The sequence below is a fragment of the Bombus huntii genome, chromosome 1 (assembly GCF_024542735.1).
Source record: "Bombus huntii isolate Logan2020A chromosome 1, iyBomHunt1.1, whole genome shotgun sequence".
NCBI classification, from domain to species: Eukaryota; Metazoa; Arthropoda; class Insecta; order Hymenoptera; family Apidae; genus Bombus; species Bombus huntii.
Window position 1 is genome coordinate 6,428,009 of NC_066238.1, and position 18,063 is coordinate 6,446,071.

The following is an 18,063-nucleotide window of genomic DNA, read 5'->3' on the forward strand; positions in this document are numbered from 1 at the left end:
CAACTTCGACGAAAAATCGTCACCGATAGGACAACATTAATTGACCGGGAATTCGACGAGCTACCCCCTTCTGATAACTTAAACGTTGGAGAGGAACTGGAGCAAATAGAGTTGTATATACAACGTGGTATTAAATTCGTGGTACAATTGAAATTAAGGTGATTCTATGGTTAAAAATAAGACGAAAATTAGAGTACCAAAATTACGTCGGATATTTCAGTTTGGATAAAATCGAATTTGCATATCTACTAAGTACACGTCAGCTTTTCTAATCCTTACTAGACTGGAGTAGACAATCGACAGGAGGCGATTCTATATACGAAAATAAACGGCGACAGTGGAATAAAAGCATTTCGTTTTAGGCTATCTTTTGGAGAAAATCCAATCAAAAGATTAATTGAGGACTAAGTACGTGGACGTGTACTAGGCTACTGCTCGATTAAGCAAGTTCAATCTCTCTATCTTCCCCAAAACAGGCTCTTTACTCTACATCTTCGATTTAATTTCACACGTATGATAGTTATCTAATCTTTTGTAATTATGATTACGCAAATTCATGTATACTTGGCGAGTTACCAAATCCGATTTCCTCGAAAATAAAACCTTCAACGTGTAATTTTATTACTCTTGGTTCCTATTTTAGTTTGAAATATAGATTTTCCCTGGCCTCGATCGTACCACGAATCTAGGGCCACGGTGTATATAGAAATGGCAGTGGAACGAGAAAATCGAGGATAGAACCGAGGCACTGACGGTGACGGTTGGAGGATAAAAAAAGTGGTTCTTCTTGCTTCTTCTACTGGTGTTCGCTAGGCTCAAGAGCCACGTATGTTCCCGATGTTATGTACGTCCCGATTTGCCAGAGTTCGATCACGAAATAGACGGATATCAATTGACAAACGTTTTAGGGAAATCGCTGTAGGCGTTTGATCTCAATTAAATTATCTTCCGGTTGGTATTAGAGGCAGAGCCCAGCTTCGATTCGCCGGCATTCAATCCTTTCATTTGATTAATTCCTTCTTACGCTGGATTCCTTGGAATTCGCTGGAATTTTTGGCGTTATCATATTTTTAATAAAATATTATTTTAAAATTGACATTAGTTGCTCCGACCATAATGAGTATTATTATCTTCGTATCATGTTTATTTTATTTGTTTTACTAACGAAAGATATTTGCTTCTTCTGCACCATCGGAGAATTGATTATTGTTATTTCAATATGGTATCTATGTTGTTTCGGTTAGTTTATGTATGACTATCGTTTCACGTTTGTGCTATTAATCGTGTGCTTTTAACTGTGGATGCCAATTTATATTATTATTATTATTAGTAGTAGTAATACTTTAGTAGGTTCATTTTTGAATAGAATTTTCCAGTATGGCATTTGAATTAAAGGTGGTATTTATTGATATAATGTATTTGTAATCTTCTTTTTGCTGTTTCTTCAATAACTATTACTCTGGTATTAAACAGGATCGGTAAACACAGTCTTCTCATATTCATTAACGCTAGAACTACCGATAGTTAACACAAAGTTATTTCCACCAAAACCAATCAAAATGACTGGTCTTTAAAAAATACGTAACAATAGAATATTTTTATATTTATTGATTTATTACTTTCTTACAGAAGGAATTCCATGTTATATAGTACATTTTTGGTATTATTAATCCATCTGTGACCATGATCCCTAAACGAGGGTCAACACATTTATAAAATTGTAGAACCAGTTGTTTTGACTGGTGTGTTATTTCTAGTGTTAGCATCTAGCGATCTAGCGATCGATTCGGAATTTTCCTGATATCTGCTATCATCATATCGAATGATACGCAGTAAAAATTTTAAAAACATGTGGGAAGTTGTACAAAACGAGGGAACTGGTTAATTGGGGTTCGATAAACAGACTGCAGGACCCTTTTACACCTTGACAAGTACCAGTCATGGTACATTCGTACATTGGTATAAGTAGCCTTAATACAAAATTATTTTCAGTTTGAATACATAAAAAACAAAATAAAATTCATTATATTATTCCTTTGGTTATTGTTGTGAAAATCATTACATCATTGCGGGAAAAAAATATAACATGAAGTAGGAATTTTAAAATAAAATTGTAAAACCAGCCAATTTGACTGGTGTGCTAGTTCTAATGTTAATCGGTGCGTTATTTCTAGAAATATCGAGGTTATTAAAACAACTGTGAACAATAATTTATAAAATGACTCGATGGATTTAATACAGCGCGATACATTGGATAAAGATCAATTGACTTTACGATAATAAAGCGATCTCTAAAGAACATTTTGCTGACAAATTGGATCTAATGTACAAGATGACGATACCAAATGTATTTTAAGAATATTCCATTCGATTTGCGGTCGTGAAAAATTTATGCAATTCGACGGTGAAATAGAAACGTCACTCTACGGTTACGGGGTTATAAATGGAATAACATTTCATTAAATGAAAACGTTTCCGCCTTCAGATCTTTATCATCGTAAAAATAGTGGAATTTCTCTGAAAATGACAATTCCTTCTTAATGTATTTGCGATATTCTAGATCAGGCATTGGTAATATGAGATTCGCGGATTCTTAAGTTCGCACGAAACATTTTTATTGCATCAGGTATTTTTGAAAAGTGGCTTTAAAAAATGATTGTACTGTAAAAAATGATAATATAATTGTTTGTAAATAGTATTTTAAATTAATAAATTCGTTAAAAATAAGTACTCGTTGAATGTACTTCTAGCTTACAACTACTACTCAAGCAAAATTAAAAATTAATAATTAATACGCCTTGTCATAAGCCAGTCATTTGGGATGCCTGTTTCAATAAAAAGGTTTAGGCCCATCTCTGATCTAGAGCTAACTAAAGTTACAGTCTATTTAATTCGTTTTTATTTGCATTCGTTTGCAATTCTTTGTATTAAACAAATTCTATAATATTTTCAATATATAATAGAAATATTTGAGCTAAAGAGATAAAAATGGATACTGACATTTTTATTTATTTAAATACTTCGTTTCAATATTTGAAGATCTCATATATTTCTGGCTCCCATATTATATATATTTTTCGGTATAAGTAGGTCCGAAGAGTTAAATTTGTCTGCCTTTCAAGCACAAATGGATACTTGGTTACACAAGACGCATCCTTCGTTCGTTGATTGAGTTCGTGCAGAAGAATTAAATATAACTTCTCGTGTGCTGTCAAGATTATATTTTGTGTCATACTTTAGTACGATTCTTTTCATAAATATGAAAAGATATGCACAGTGATATATGTTAATAGTATTTATAATAAAAAAAGTACATTTGTTATTAGTAGATATTTTTATTGGATAACAGATTTTTCGGATATTATGTATCTATATTTGTTTCCATAAGAAGATCAATACTCGGAAGATATTAATCAGACGTCTTGTTATTTCAATAAGTTCACACCTCTCAATCCTCGTGTTTCACAGTAAAACTTACGATCACGAAGTAGCAAAGCGGCTTTGCGCCTATATTTTTCCCGACTCTTCTTCTTGTGAAAATTGACGAATGATTCATCTTTCCACTATAACGTAATCTCCATCTTTTCACTCTGTTATTCCTTCGATTTTCGATTCGCACCCCTTTGTAATTCTCTTTTCCTTCAAATATTTTTTCCTTTTAAAATTCCAAGTTAAACCGTATCTATACGTGCTTTATAACTTTTATTTTTCTCTCATTCAGCTTTTCTCCCACCGTGATCCTACTTCAATTCTCCTATTTGTTTCTTTATTCTTTCTCTTTCCGCCAAGGAGATAAATTCCATCCCTACCTCAGTGTTCATCCCTTCGCTTTACACTTTTAAATCTCTTTCGGGTCCATTCGTTTCTTCCTTTCCCTTCAATTTCTATTGCTTCCTTTCCCAGCCGCTTTCATCTGACAATTTATCTTCTATTCGGGTCCCCACCGACCCCTTGGTCTCCTCCTCATGCTACTGTCCCTTCTCATTCACATTTTCCCGCCGCCGTTTCCACCATCGCAGCCACTTCGTCGTTCGATTTATTTCCTCCTCTTTCGCGTCTCTCTCTCTCTCTCTCTTTCTCCCTCTCTCTCTCTCTCTCTTTCGGTCTCTGTTTTTCTGTCTCTCTTAATGTCCTTTCCGATTTCTCGTTTTGCCGCTGCCGCCCCTCCATCGATTTCAAGCCACGAAAACGTTCGTTATTGTCATCGTGGGGAAACTTCAAACCAAAGAGGAAGACTCGCGTCAGAAGAGTTCTCTTCGTTTTTTGAAGCGAGAAGTGGATCAAGGATCGACGAGAATCGAAGTGTTTTTCGATTCCAGCGAAATCACAAGACGATGTACACTCCCGTTCATAGATGTTAGAACACTTGGGCCTTCTTGCACAATTGAACTAATGTTATTAGCAAAATTGTACAAGTCACTAGTTACAAGTTCTCAACAGTAATAGATTCTCTTGCATAATAGCAACAAGTTTGATAATGAAACGTAATTATACAGGTAAATTAGACGATTTAGATTATCGGAGCAACGATCAATTGATCGGAATTACATGGCCATGCAAAATGAAGATTCCGCAAGAAAATGTGAAAAAGTCATTTTTAAACGTTACAAAAAAAATAATGAACTAAGGATTATTTATTATATAGACGTTTGCAATCTTTTGATCTAAACCTCATTAAGAAGTCTGAAAGTTTGAATCTCACGCGTGAAATTATTTATGGAATATTTAGAACCAAAGAATAACAAATAGGTCAGAAAATGTAATAATGTAAATGTTAAAATTATGTGATTGGAAAACAATAGACTTTTATCTGTGACTCATATTTATGAAATTTTTTTATTATAACCTAGTATATAGGAATTCTTCGTAATCCAAAGATTCAAGTAAGAAGATAATTGAAAATCGTTGGAGCGAAACGTGACAAGTACATTTTTGTTGATTTTTTTATTTAAATTTTTCTTTTTGAATAGACAATGTGACATAACTAAAAATTCTAAAGGAGATAAAAGAACACAAGATTAACGTACTGAATTTGAAAACTGCTAACCTACAACAAATAGGAAATGTGACTCATCGTATTCTTTATATGCTAAGCGTTCAAATTCGATTACATCGAAAATTAAATCTTAGACAAATGATGTTATCCTACATTTTCGATTTATTGTCTCACGAACAATAATCTCCCGTCGATTGTCTATCTTTGTCTTGTTTGGAATTGGATAAATTTACTTGATAAATTATCAGTCTCGATTTTCTCAAGAATAAATCTTCCAATGCAAGTTTGTTATTGCTCATCATTCGTCCAGTTTATCTGATTTTCTGTAAACATTCTAATACTTATGAACGAGGATGTACGTTAGGGAAGCAGACGGGAGAATCACTTTTCTGTGATGTTCCGATCGCGAAGCGGCCCGCTTGACACGTGCCAAGAGAAATCTCGTCGGTGCGTATGGCTCGTATGGAAGATTGCTCGGCAAAGAGGAACAAGAAGGAGTTGGAAAATGATTGGTACCTTTGTGCGGGGAATTTCAGCGATTCCAACGGAGACGTTGTGGTTAATGGAGCTGCTCGACGATTCGCTGGCTCTCTGAAAGGGAAGAAGTGCGTGAGAGTGTGGATCAGAGTAAATTGCACGCGAAATATTTCTGCAAACGGTTGAACAGACAGAGCGAAAAGGGATCGTCGCTGCGTAAAATGGGATTTCGAGTTAAGTGGATGAAATCGGGGAGGAAGATGTGAAAAGAAGTTGTGGGATATGACGAGGTATTTTTATTGGAAACGATAGGGCGAGATGAAATTTCCGTAAAAATTGGGTAGATAGGAGAAGGTTAGAGTGAATGTGGAATTATGCGGAAGTTTACTATGCTGATATGGAATATTAGCACGTGTATTACGGAGGATTGCTGCTAAACCTTCCGCTGAATCTGGTTCAAAGTTTCTGCATTACAGTGGCGATTAGCAATTCTAAAGTAGGCGATTATGTGTTAGGTTATCTTGTAACTATTGGCCGTAATAAACTGTTTAGTTGCTCTCGAAACTGTGGTAATTAGAGGAAAGTTCAACACTTTATCCTACAATTTTTATCTTACAATGATATCATTCATCTGTCGTACAATGATTCCTGAAATGGTATATTTAAATATCATAATGGTTATTACAATTTCGTTAAGAATATCAATATACTTATTTTGCGTTGAGAGAAAAGCTGTTTTAATAGTTTCATAGAATATAGAAATATTATGATTAGTTGATCAATATATATCATTTCTGTAATTTAATTATCTTCGTTTATTCATATAAATTATAAATAAATATATTAAAAAGAGAAATTAATTAATTTATAAATAAATCTTATATCTTATTTCATAAATATCTAAGAATATTGTAAGCTGAATATCACTACACTAGATCTTCTATTTTTTTGTTTGTAGTGTACTGGGATAATTTGAGTTTATAATTTCATTTTATACCAGTTTTTGTAAATGCTAAGAACAAGATGTGGAATGATCTGAAATCCGCAAGTTTAATGTTTTTATATTTTAACTTTGAGGTTACACGCGCCTTTAAAGGGTATTAGTTTATTACTGACTGTTTTACATCATCAGTATACAATTATCTTAATATAATATAATCTGTATGAGGAGTACATGAAACACGGAATAGTATATTATACACATTATATTAAATGGTAAAGTCTAACATCTTTCAGAAATAATAAAATCTTCTTACAAGAGTTTTCTTCTTGTAAAATATCTAGTGAATTTGACCAAAATTCTTATCATGTTCTTTTAGTTTCATGTTTTGAGCGACTTCCAGTGACGATTGTGTCCGATGGAATCTTTAATTTATATAGGTTTTCTTTGGCAACAATAAAGGAATAAATTAGATTTATATGGACTATTCTTAATGTAGTGTAACCTAACACTGTATTTCGTCATTAATCCAAAAACAAAGATACAGCGAATTATACGTTTAGGCAAGTGGAATAATTACAAGCATTGTAAATTGAAACGAGGTTATTTGCATGAGAACAGTTGATAGTGTGAGAAGCTTTAGAATATAAACCGTGTCATTTTGGAAGAGATACCGTTGTCAGTACATCATCAGACCTTTAGTAACGTATCATCATGCCATCAGACATCTAATGCAGCAACAATGCCAGCAAAATGTCAGAGCACTCTTACAAAAGGACACGTTATGCCATCAGTAGCCTGATATCGCATCAGTATGTCACTCGATGAAACCAGTAATACTGGATGAAATCTGTTTTTCGCAGAATACAGATATTGTGTATTAAACACGAACGATATATGTAGATTTATATTATGCTAAATCCAAATGTTTTAGAATTATAAGTAGATTTCCCGGCAATTTATCCCTGGTAATTTTAAGGAAATTTTGTATTCATTTCTACATTTAACGATTATCGTCGAATTATCTGAAATATATTGATCCAATTGGGACAGAATAACCTAGAATGGTTGGGTTAATAAAATATTATTTCAAGAATAGAAGAATAGACGAATTTTAGTTATACAAGCGTATAAAAACCAATTAGAGGATACAAGAATAAAGGAAGAGTATAAAGCAGCGGTTCTTAATCTTCTATTTACCACGGACTCATTTTAAATAACTTTTTGTTGTCACGGACTCCCAAGATTTAACTCAAAATTATGTATATTCAAAGCAGTAATCGACTGGTCATTAACAAACTTCACTAAGATCACTGACATATTAGTAGCATATCCTTTCTTTATCACAATGACTATCATTTCTCAGTGTCCTTATTACATATATACTAAATTTTCTACCCTTTCAAAACAGATGCTTAAATACGTATTTTAAAGCTGTCTTGAAACTTTAAAAACTTTTAAGGGACCTTTAAATCCATTCTGTAAAATAACAGTCTTAAGACATAACGCATCACGCCATTACAAAAATTTCACCACTTAGTACATCCATATAACTCCATTAATAATAAAAACTGCAGGAATCCCCGCTATTTTTCAATTAGGAAGCTTTTAATCGCCGGAAGTTCTAAGCCGCACGAGTGAAGTGTTAATGGAACGGCCGATGGCCACGAGCAAAGGATCGATGGATCGTAGCCCGTAACGACGATGAGAGCGAACGACCGTTGTAATTTAATTAGTAACAGGAAGCTACGACAATGGATTAATCGCGAAATTAGTGAGTCGGTAAATCGAATGGCCGTGCCGTTGTTGATTTTATCGCGGACCGGGCTCGTCGTTCGCGGAGAACGGCGTGTAATGGACTTTAAAACGCTGGATTTCGCTCTTCGCTGATTCTCTGGTCCGCCGAATCGGTGTTTATTTTTTGTCGGGGGGGGAAAAAATCCACGGCCACGGGTGCAACTAAAAGAGGGTAATTGAAACGGTCAGCGAACTTTAGTCAAAGAAAAAAGCGACGGACTTTGAGCGTGCCGGAATCGAGCAAATTTGAGATTTTTCGGTTGCGACCGACAAATGAAAGGAATGAGCAATGTCCATGTAGGCGAATGATGTGATGTAAAGGCAACTTGTATCAAAGCTGCTTTTGAAAATCGTTCGGCATAGAAATTTATTTTATGATAATTTCTTATGACAATTTGCAAGAATAATTTTATAATTTACGATACTTTTCGTGCAATAATCGATAATGGATTAATTCTGGTGAAATATTGGATTTGTTACTTAAATCTATGATATTGTTAAAACACTACGTTTAATTAAAAACACGGGATAAGTAAAATGAAAATATAATAAATACAGTTGCGTGTAAAATAGTTTGGAAGGAGTTTAAAGTATAACAAGTGTTACTGTTTTATATGACAAGTAAGTAAATTAAGTATAGTATTTGTACAGGTACTTAAATTTCATGTTCAGAATATAAATCTAGTAAAGTTAATGCAGTGGAACCAAAATGTATTACTTTACCTCTTTTCCAAAATATTTCTTCCATTCTCAGAGATTTGTAAATAACGAGTATCATAGCTGAACATTTTTCAATAAGGATTCCGATGATTGAGATACTTTTAGAGAAATGTTTTATTTTCTGATGTTTTATTTATTAGTCCAATTCTGTCACATCTTATCTGAAATAACTATCTACATATTATTTTGGAAAGTGATGAAGAAATTGAGAAAAGCAACAGCTACAGGACATCAGTGGAATCAGACAATAACACTAGCGCTACATCATTGTAGAAAAATATAAATAATTTTGTGTGCAATTTATCGTAAAAGATGTATTTTTTATCTAACAACTTAATTTTACTGAAATTCGTTCGAAATGACTATTACTTTGAAGATTAATTGCCGAAAATATTGAACATCAGTAGAACAAGTCAATAACGATAGGACCGTATTATAAAAAATCAAATAACAGAAGATAAATTTTAATAATAAATATTTATAACAATATTTTTACATCTTCTAGCTCAATTTACTTTTTAAAACAGTATTTTTTAACTTGTCTATATTATAGTTCAATGAAATATATCGCATTATTTATTTACACACGAGATGCATTGGTAATATGAAAATACGATGATAAAATATTACTTGAAGATATATTGCCATCTAAAATTTTTTCAGATAAAATATTTTATTCGTAATATGATTCACGTACAATCGATCACAAAAATCTATACACACCTTTTGAATATAAATATCTATGGTAAAACCGTTACTCTACGAATTCTTCCAGCACATTAAGGCACATATATATTGTTAAAATGTAAGATAATTTATTCGTTTTCACATTTATCAAGAAGAAAGAAATGGGTAAAGGATACAAGTAAAATGTGGATAAAAATAAAATAGTTACTTTTAGGAACATTACATACATTCGTTACAACGACATGAAATCATAAAAGTAATAGATTTAGTATTATATTAATATCACCTAATCTCCTAATTCTTTTAATTGGCAAAATCCACCAAATCAAATATTCGGTATCATCGCACGAAATTAACGTAAGAAATATTAAATATCCGGTCATGTAAAATAATTACAGAACTCTGCATTGTAAATCTCGTAGTTCGTAAATAGGTAGTTTAACGAGCATAAAATTATTATTATCTAGCACAGTTCTACTGTTTGTACGTCGTGTGTGTGTGTATTTACTGTTAATTCGTCATGAAACCCATGTTCTAAATGACTGTCTGTAGTCATTGAAAGGTCAACAAACTCACGACGAGAACTTATTATGAATGAGAATATCAACTCGGTATTCTATCGAAATCGTTTATCTTGCCAGTAGAATCAAGGAAACGAGTATTTAATAGTCGAACAATATGATCGGTCGTTTGAATGCAAGAAATATCGCGATCCATTCTGCCTGCCCCGTTAATGCCTTTTCACAGATCGCGTGAATCGGCATGCTCGCATGGCATTAAATTGTGCCACGCTATTCGTTATCGCAATTAGCGGCGTTATTATTACAAACGTCGCGTAATTTCGATCTCGCACGACTGTGAAACGCATAGAGCACATGTGCCACGAATTATAACGCTGTACGCGTCTAATCACAGGAATACCTTCGGTGTGAACAATGTGTCGAATTGCGTACTGACGCGACCGCCAGAGGAGCAGGAACTTAATAACCCTGCCATGAATCGGATTCCATCTGGGGTCGAATGTAATAGCCGTTCTCGAGAATCGTTCGGGATTTGTTAATTAAGATGGAAACGTTTTTGTTTCTAATTCCCTGAGTCGTAATTTAATCCTCTGAAAGTATAATAAAGCGCGATAACAGGAAGAATACGAAAAGATCGATTTAAAAAATGATTATTTTTTCATCGTCCAAATTTTCTACGTTTCTGCTATCAAATTAGGTATGATGGTATTTAAAATGCGAGTTAACGAATTTGTAAATTTTCGTAGAAATGTTATTTATATTTACGGTGTGTTTTTGGAGATTTTAGTAATATTTTGTAAAATATGTGGGTACATACTTGGCTTTTTCCTTGCTTCAGAAATTTGTTTACGTATCTTTCACTTTTGATTTATCGTCAGTTGTCATAGCGTAAAAATATAATACTTGTTTGCAGCAGAACTTTATTTTCTGCGACAAAATTTTACTACAAAAAATAATTATTTAAATAACGTATCGTCACATGTGTATCTGGATATTGTATTAGAATATTGGTAAAAACGAAACAGCGTAGTTGTAAATCCGAAGGTTGGAACATTGAAATATTTCCAATGGATGCAAGGATCTGAAGTCCCATTTAGAAACACACGACATCAATACTACTTCAAAAGTATATATTTTAATTTTTTAGCAACTACAGTGTTAGTGAGGCTTAATACCATACAAATTTAATGAAGGACCGTAAGCTTAATGTTAATTTGTCCATGACTTTTGCAGCTAACGATTTAAAATGTATCTGAAAACGTTTTATCTGGGACAACATCAGCGAGTGCTATTACTCAGTACTGTAATTTACTAATTGCTTCATGTTTTTATATTTTATTTCAAATAATTATAAATTTTATTCCAAAAATAAAAGAAGACACAGGAAGGAAGCATGATAATTGAATAAACATTTATTTTAATTGTAATTACAAATAGACTAAGAAAGAAAGTAAAATAAAGGATCTCTTTAATTTTCAAGAAACAAAGAATTTAAATAATTGTATATCTTTTAGATCCTTCAAATTCCTGTATATTGTTCGTCTCTCAAAATGTGCTAACTAAATTACAAAAATGATTGTTGCTCAAAGATGTAAGTGAATAAAGTCAATAAAACAAAAAGAAAAGTTGGGGTCTTGCTATGGAAACGTCCGTTTTAATTTAACGAAGGTGCTAAATGACTTCCTATAGACTAAATCTAGTTATCTTAATCGAAGTTTCGTTATATGATCGCAAAGTCAGAAGCAATGATTAGAATTGGTGAATTTCAATTACATGAATTCCAGTTATACGAACTATTGGTCTCCAGATAGATTCAAATAAATGAAGGTCCACTTTAATTTGATATGAACGCAAAAAAAGAAAAAAGAAAATTGGAATTTAATATCTGTCTGAAGACAGACAAAGAGATAAAATATTATTGGTTTGCTAGTGAACCAGCGTATTTTTCTCGTTATTGGCTCATTTATGAATCAGAATATTGAATTAATTTGATGTATACATGGAAAGTTAAAATTCAATATCAGGTGTTCATAGCTAGCCTGTACGAAAGCTGGATGTAATCGCTGTAATAGAAAATTATTGGATTTTTGTTTATTAACGGAATATGCTTTTACCGTTAATTTGTAATTTATATGCATGCGTATATCATATAGAATATCAAGTTATATTTTGAAGCTAGTACACAAAGATGGGAATTAATGTTATTAAGCGTAAATACGATTTCCCAAAAATTGTACGGTATGAAAGAGTATTGTTGACTTTTATTAATGATACAATTGATTGAGAAGTATTTGTTACCATTGATAATCTGCCCTATTTATTTAAAATGTCGAATAATTTTTGACTCGCAAAAAAGGAAGAATTATGTTTATTATATTTAATCCTATTAGGTTTCATATTGTACATGTAAATAATGATTCCATGATTATGTGAACTTAGTTAGATGCTAACCGTGTGCTGAAACTATCTCAGACATCAATCATGTATGATACTAAAACGATAATAGAAGATATAATATAAAAGAATTATTGTTTCTAAACTATTAATTTACTAAGTTACTAAGCAGATTATCGGATTAAAAGTGAAAAAAATGTGAAACCACAGCCATCAATAAAATAACGGTACTGTGCAAAAATAAAAAAATAAAGCGTTGAAACTTTAATGATAAATTAAAATTCATTTTGCTATAAGCAACGCGAGAAGTTGTATGAATGTTAATGTGGAAGTGGCAGCAGAGAGCTAGAATTCTCTCTCTTTGGTTGTTGGTAATTCTGGTGGCTTTCTTGCTCGTCTTTTCGCCGATGGTCAAAGGTTTAAGAAAGTGTCTCGACGAGGGAATGAATAAACATCCATGTGAAATGACGAAAAGTGTGGAAGTAACGAAACGGAATTTTAGATCGGGTCGACTTAAGTGGACATAAAAGTGTGTACGTGTGTATGTTATCTTTCGTGCAGCATGACGATAAATTCATAGAGCTATGCTCGTAAAATACGCATTCTTGTAGCGCCTTACTGAATGGAAAACATGGGTAATGAGCACGAATTATGATAATATTACAGGAATTATTAACTTATTTAAAGAGATCATCATTTAATATCAGCATAAATTTTCTTTTTTCTTTGTCTGCATAATAATGATGCAATGTAACGCATATGTGAACTTAGCGATAGTAATTCAACTTTAAATTTATGATGAGGGATAGAATATTAAATGACAGCATATAGTTGAAATAAAACTAAGAACATTTTCCTATAAATGTAGGTAAATTCTTTCTTCTTCGATGTTTCTGTGATTGTTCTTTTTTAATATATTGTTTTAAAGTCGCATCGAATATTTAGTTATCGAAAACTACAAACTACTTTACATTATTTTGGACAGTAAGTTGGTTAGATTTAAGAACATGAGGAGGTTACATATTTTCTCCTTGTAGAAGTTGTGTTTTAGTGGCTGTTATAAGTTACGTAACGAGTTAAAAATATTAAGATCCTCCATAAAAAAAAGTATTAACCGACGATTGTTGCAAAATTATTAGTTTAGGGGATATTTTAGCTTTTATTTTGCAAAAGCTACCGTATGAAAGACAAGGGAAGCAAATATAAAAGTAGTCTTATGTCTTTCTTTGCCGTTCATACGCGATAGCTTTCACGAAATAAAAATTGAAATATCTATTGAATTAATAATTTTTCGACGTAAGTACATTAATAACTTTTTAATACAGAATACCTAGCTTTATCGACTAATGCACTGAAAAGGAAACTATTTAAACTAACATAGTTGATCTTCACATGATCTTCGATCACTCATCTAGAATGTTCTTCCATCGAAATCATTCAACTTTTATCTTCAATAGTAGTGACGTAAATCAAGGTATTCATATCAGGCGAGACACTTATGTATTTTGTATATTCATTAACATATTTACATCGACATATATTTACACGGAATCCTACGAATTTATTATTAAAATCCCCTGAAATGTATTCAAGCGTAAGAAAACAAGGTGTCTCGTAACACGAGGAAGAATCAAGAATAGCTTACACAGAAAAAATGAATGTAAATCATCGTTATACAAGAAGAGAAACGTTGAAGGAGAAAAGAATTTCTTTTGACGTTACAATAGAAGGCTGCTGTACCAATTATAAAGTTTTCTCGTTTCAGATCCGTGTTGGACGAGTATAACGAGAGTAATGAGATTTTCATTCAGCCGATATCGGTGATCTGCGAATTCAACGAGGAAAGGTAAACCCCAGGCCTGCAATTTCTCCCTTGGATCATTCGTTCTTATTCTTTCAATCCGCCTTTCTATCGCGATTCTTCGAAACGATGAATCAAAGTATCCGGACATTCTGCCAAATTATATCGTCAGTATTCCAATTAAACTTAACGCATCGATCCTTTTTGAAGTTCCAAGAATTATGCAGTCCACGAACATTTGCTTTTGCAACGATCAAACGAGGTCGTTACGATTGTTATTTACCAACTTCTGATATCGAGCGCAACGATGAAAGGACCTTCTACGAAATCACTTCGTTATTTCTGCTTCCCGTTAAGTACGATAAACAAGTAGACAATAGAAACTTTATTTTCATTTTGGCTCTCCTCTGTACAAAAAATAATTTTTCTACAGAAAATGGATTAGAGATGAATAATTCGAGTTTCTTAAGAATAAAATGGAAAAAGAAATGAAACATTTGTGTGAAATAGAATAAGAATATTTTGGTTTCAATGTTCAAATTTCTTCAAATCATCGTAGATTTATTTAAGATCGAAAAACTGTACTGATTCGGAGAAAAGAGATGATGGTCCAAGCATTTTTAAAGAATTTCTTCAAAATTGTCATTCGTATGTTGAGAAATTCAATACTAACAATAAAATCCAGAAATTTACAATAAGTAGAATTTGTCTTTTGAAAGGCTCGATTAATTATAAAAATAATCTTTCAATCGTTTCCAACGATCAGTCTGTTTTTCAAAACAACGTTAAAATGATTCGCTATAGTTGGATTAATTGACGTGTCTTTCCGCGTAAACAAGATATATTTTTTTATTTTAATTATTCAAATTTTTTTCGTTATTATGTAATAGCGGAATTCTTTTTCTTTTCATTCATTTAAACTTAATACATTTTTCAGGCAAGACTTCACCTGAAATTGGAACATCTTTTAAGCGTGTCATTACTGAAAAAGTCTGCATTTATAGCCATACGCCACGGCCAATGTATATACACCTATGTACATACATATGTATGTTACTTTTATTCGTAATAATCGTCGTTGCAACTGTCGTTACTCGAACTAACACTTGTAATTCATAACATAGAAACCGTTTGACACGCACGCAATATGAATCGCAATGCAGCGAGTTACTGCACATGAGCATATTTCCTCGTACAAGTAAACCGTCGGCTGATCCAACCATAAATTTCAAATTAATAGGTCATGGGACAATGGCTATACATTCATACTCGTATATTCATTTGTTCTTGTTACATTGTAATTTATCGAAATTGTGATTATATATTTACTGCTTGTCGAAGTTCAGATCGAAAGAGATTCATAATGGAAATATTCTTGCACTTCATATGCCGAAAGCTAACGTATTGGTGTGAAACAATTTGAAAAAATACGTTGTAGGAGAAACCTAGTAAATTTCCAAAGTTGTAGATTTAAAAAATATCGTTTAAAAAAACAGACGCTTTTAATGTTAGAATTTCTAAAGAAGCGTAAAATATTCGAGATTTTGACTTTTGCGTAATACGTTAAAAAGTTGCAACGATAAATGCTTAATGAATTTTAAAAGCTCGAAGGTTTAAATTTTCATAACTTTGTAACTTTTCAGTTTAACTAGATTTCAAGTTTCGAAATATCAGAACGTTTTATTTCGTGGAATTTTATGACGTTAAATCAAATCCTATATATCTCCGTTCTAAAATTCCGCCGAGTTTTTAAGCTTTCAACAATTTCAAATTTTTCATATTGCGAACGTATCGCTGATACAACAATATGTGAAAGATTGGCAAAAGCTAAATTTGTCACGTACTGTATCAATCTATTGCATTAATCTATCTCATGTTATTGTGAAATCATTTTCGACACATATATAATTAGAAATTAAACCGGTTAATGGTATCCAAAAAATAATTGTTAAAAGGTGAAATATTCTAAAGCGTTGCGATGTTACGATTTTTCTTGAAAATACATAACTAAATCATCAATATATTAACTTAAGCACTGATCATATTTATATTTATCTTATTCAAAGTGTGTCCTTCAGAATTAATACAATACTGCATACGCTGGAAATAAACCAAATGAACAGATTTTTAGAAATCTGTTTTTGCAATTAATTAGTCAACCAATATATATACTACATAACGATATCCAAAAATTCAGAAACTTGAACACAGCCATTTACGGCTTTCATGAAGCGATGACGATTCCAAAGCGCGTATAGAACATTTATAGTCCACTTTGGCCGATATTACGTCGCTAATCGTGCCATTCGTGTAACTTGTCATCGTCGTTGCGCGTCTACAGAAGCGGAAGTGATAAAAGAATGATCGTACTATAAATCGTAATGAAACAAACGAGTAGACACGAAGCGGATTCTGGATGGGAGGCCGAGGGCTGCTGACAGCTGCGGTCGTAAATTCCAAATTAGCGGTCGTGCCAGCCATGGGATTCATTTATCTTCATCCCAACTTATCGCGCGTATATACTTTCGCGAACACGATATCCACGTGATACAGATACGCGAGGACCTTTAATAAAAAGATAGGCTGGTATCGATCCTCTCGTAAGTTCGATCGAACAAACAGCACCACTTGCTGTAGAGTTATTCGTATTATGTGCTAGTATAAAAGAACTGCAATAATATTTTTATAATATTAATACGTACAAATTATCCCTCGAGTGATCGTATCGAGTATCACGAGGTGATTCACAATAATTTGGGTTAAATTATTTTAGTTTAGAATATCTATTTCATTTTAATTCGTGATTTGTATTTTAAGCGATAAGATCAACTAATGACATTTATCGTGTAAATTATAAATTTTAGTTTATCGCGGAATACAAATCGATATTAAGTAACCGGTTCAAATCCAGCGAAAACTATTATGGCACCTATGACCTAATGACACCAATTGAGTGTTAAAGGTCAAACCTGTCTATCAAATGTTCTTGTCTGCAAAGTGTACGTTTTTCCTACATACGTGGACGATATATATCTCGAAGAACGTGTCTTATTATGGAAAGGTCCAAGTTAAAAGTATTATAAGAAAAATGTGAGTTCGTTCAATGAATTTTCTTATGTAGAATGGTCGAGCTAAATAGGGTCACCTAAATTTATTGCCTCATTTATTGCCGCATGAAGAAACTTGTCAAGACAAAGTTATATTAATACTTCGACGGACATGTATGTGATGAGAAAAAATGAATTAATAGAATAGAATTCTTTATTTCATTTCAAATGATCAAAAATGATATACATGAAAAGAGAAAATCATGCATTTATATGTTTCATCCTTTCGTAATAACGGGCAACAATATTTTATTCACATTCCCAGACAGCTATCATAAACAATATGGAAGAAGTCAAGAAAGAAATCGCACAAACGTGCTATAAGATGCTATAGGGAGAGCAGATAGTGTGAAATTAACACGTCAGGTGTGTGATCGGCTGACAGAGCAGTGATGTTTGTCATAACGGATCAGGCGTCTTGCTTCCTTCATAAGTTTCGACCATGATATACGGTCTTACGAAACTTTGAAGAACTTGACTCCAACCAATCCCCGTTAACGCGAATATAGAAGACGTAAGATGCCTTAAACTCAAGGTATGACAACGTGTCAACTACTTTTGTAATAATCCATCTATAATATTAAATATAATTCTATCTAATAAATATCTTTTCCTGTTAGCAA

The 18,063-nt window shown here is 32.6% G+C and overlaps 1 protein-coding gene and 1 long non-coding RNA gene across 3 annotated transcripts in view; one reads left to right on the forward strand and one right to left on the reverse strand.

Annotated features, from left to right (window-relative positions):
* The window catches only part of LOC126863413 (uncharacterized), a 187,644-nt gene that overhangs the window by 136,478 nt on the left and 33,103 nt on the right, over window positions 1-18,063 (forward strand). The window contains exon 6 of one of the 2 annotated variants that reach the window (XR_007688858.1): window positions 14,298-14,378. Coding sequence is in view for 1 of the 2 variants with exons in the window: in XM_050613554.1 (XP_050469511.1) it covers window positions 14,298-14,318 (21 nt within the window). In the remaining variant the exon portion in view is untranslated. Of the gene's footprint in view, window positions 1-14,297; window positions 14,691-18,063 lie in introns of those variants that run through there. The other variant, XM_050613554.1, reaches the window with a different exon arrangement.
* LOC126863481 (uncharacterized) overlaps window positions 1-18,063 on the reverse strand; it is a 511,613-nt gene that overhangs the window by 55,529 nt on the left and 438,021 nt on the right. The window lies entirely within an intron of this gene.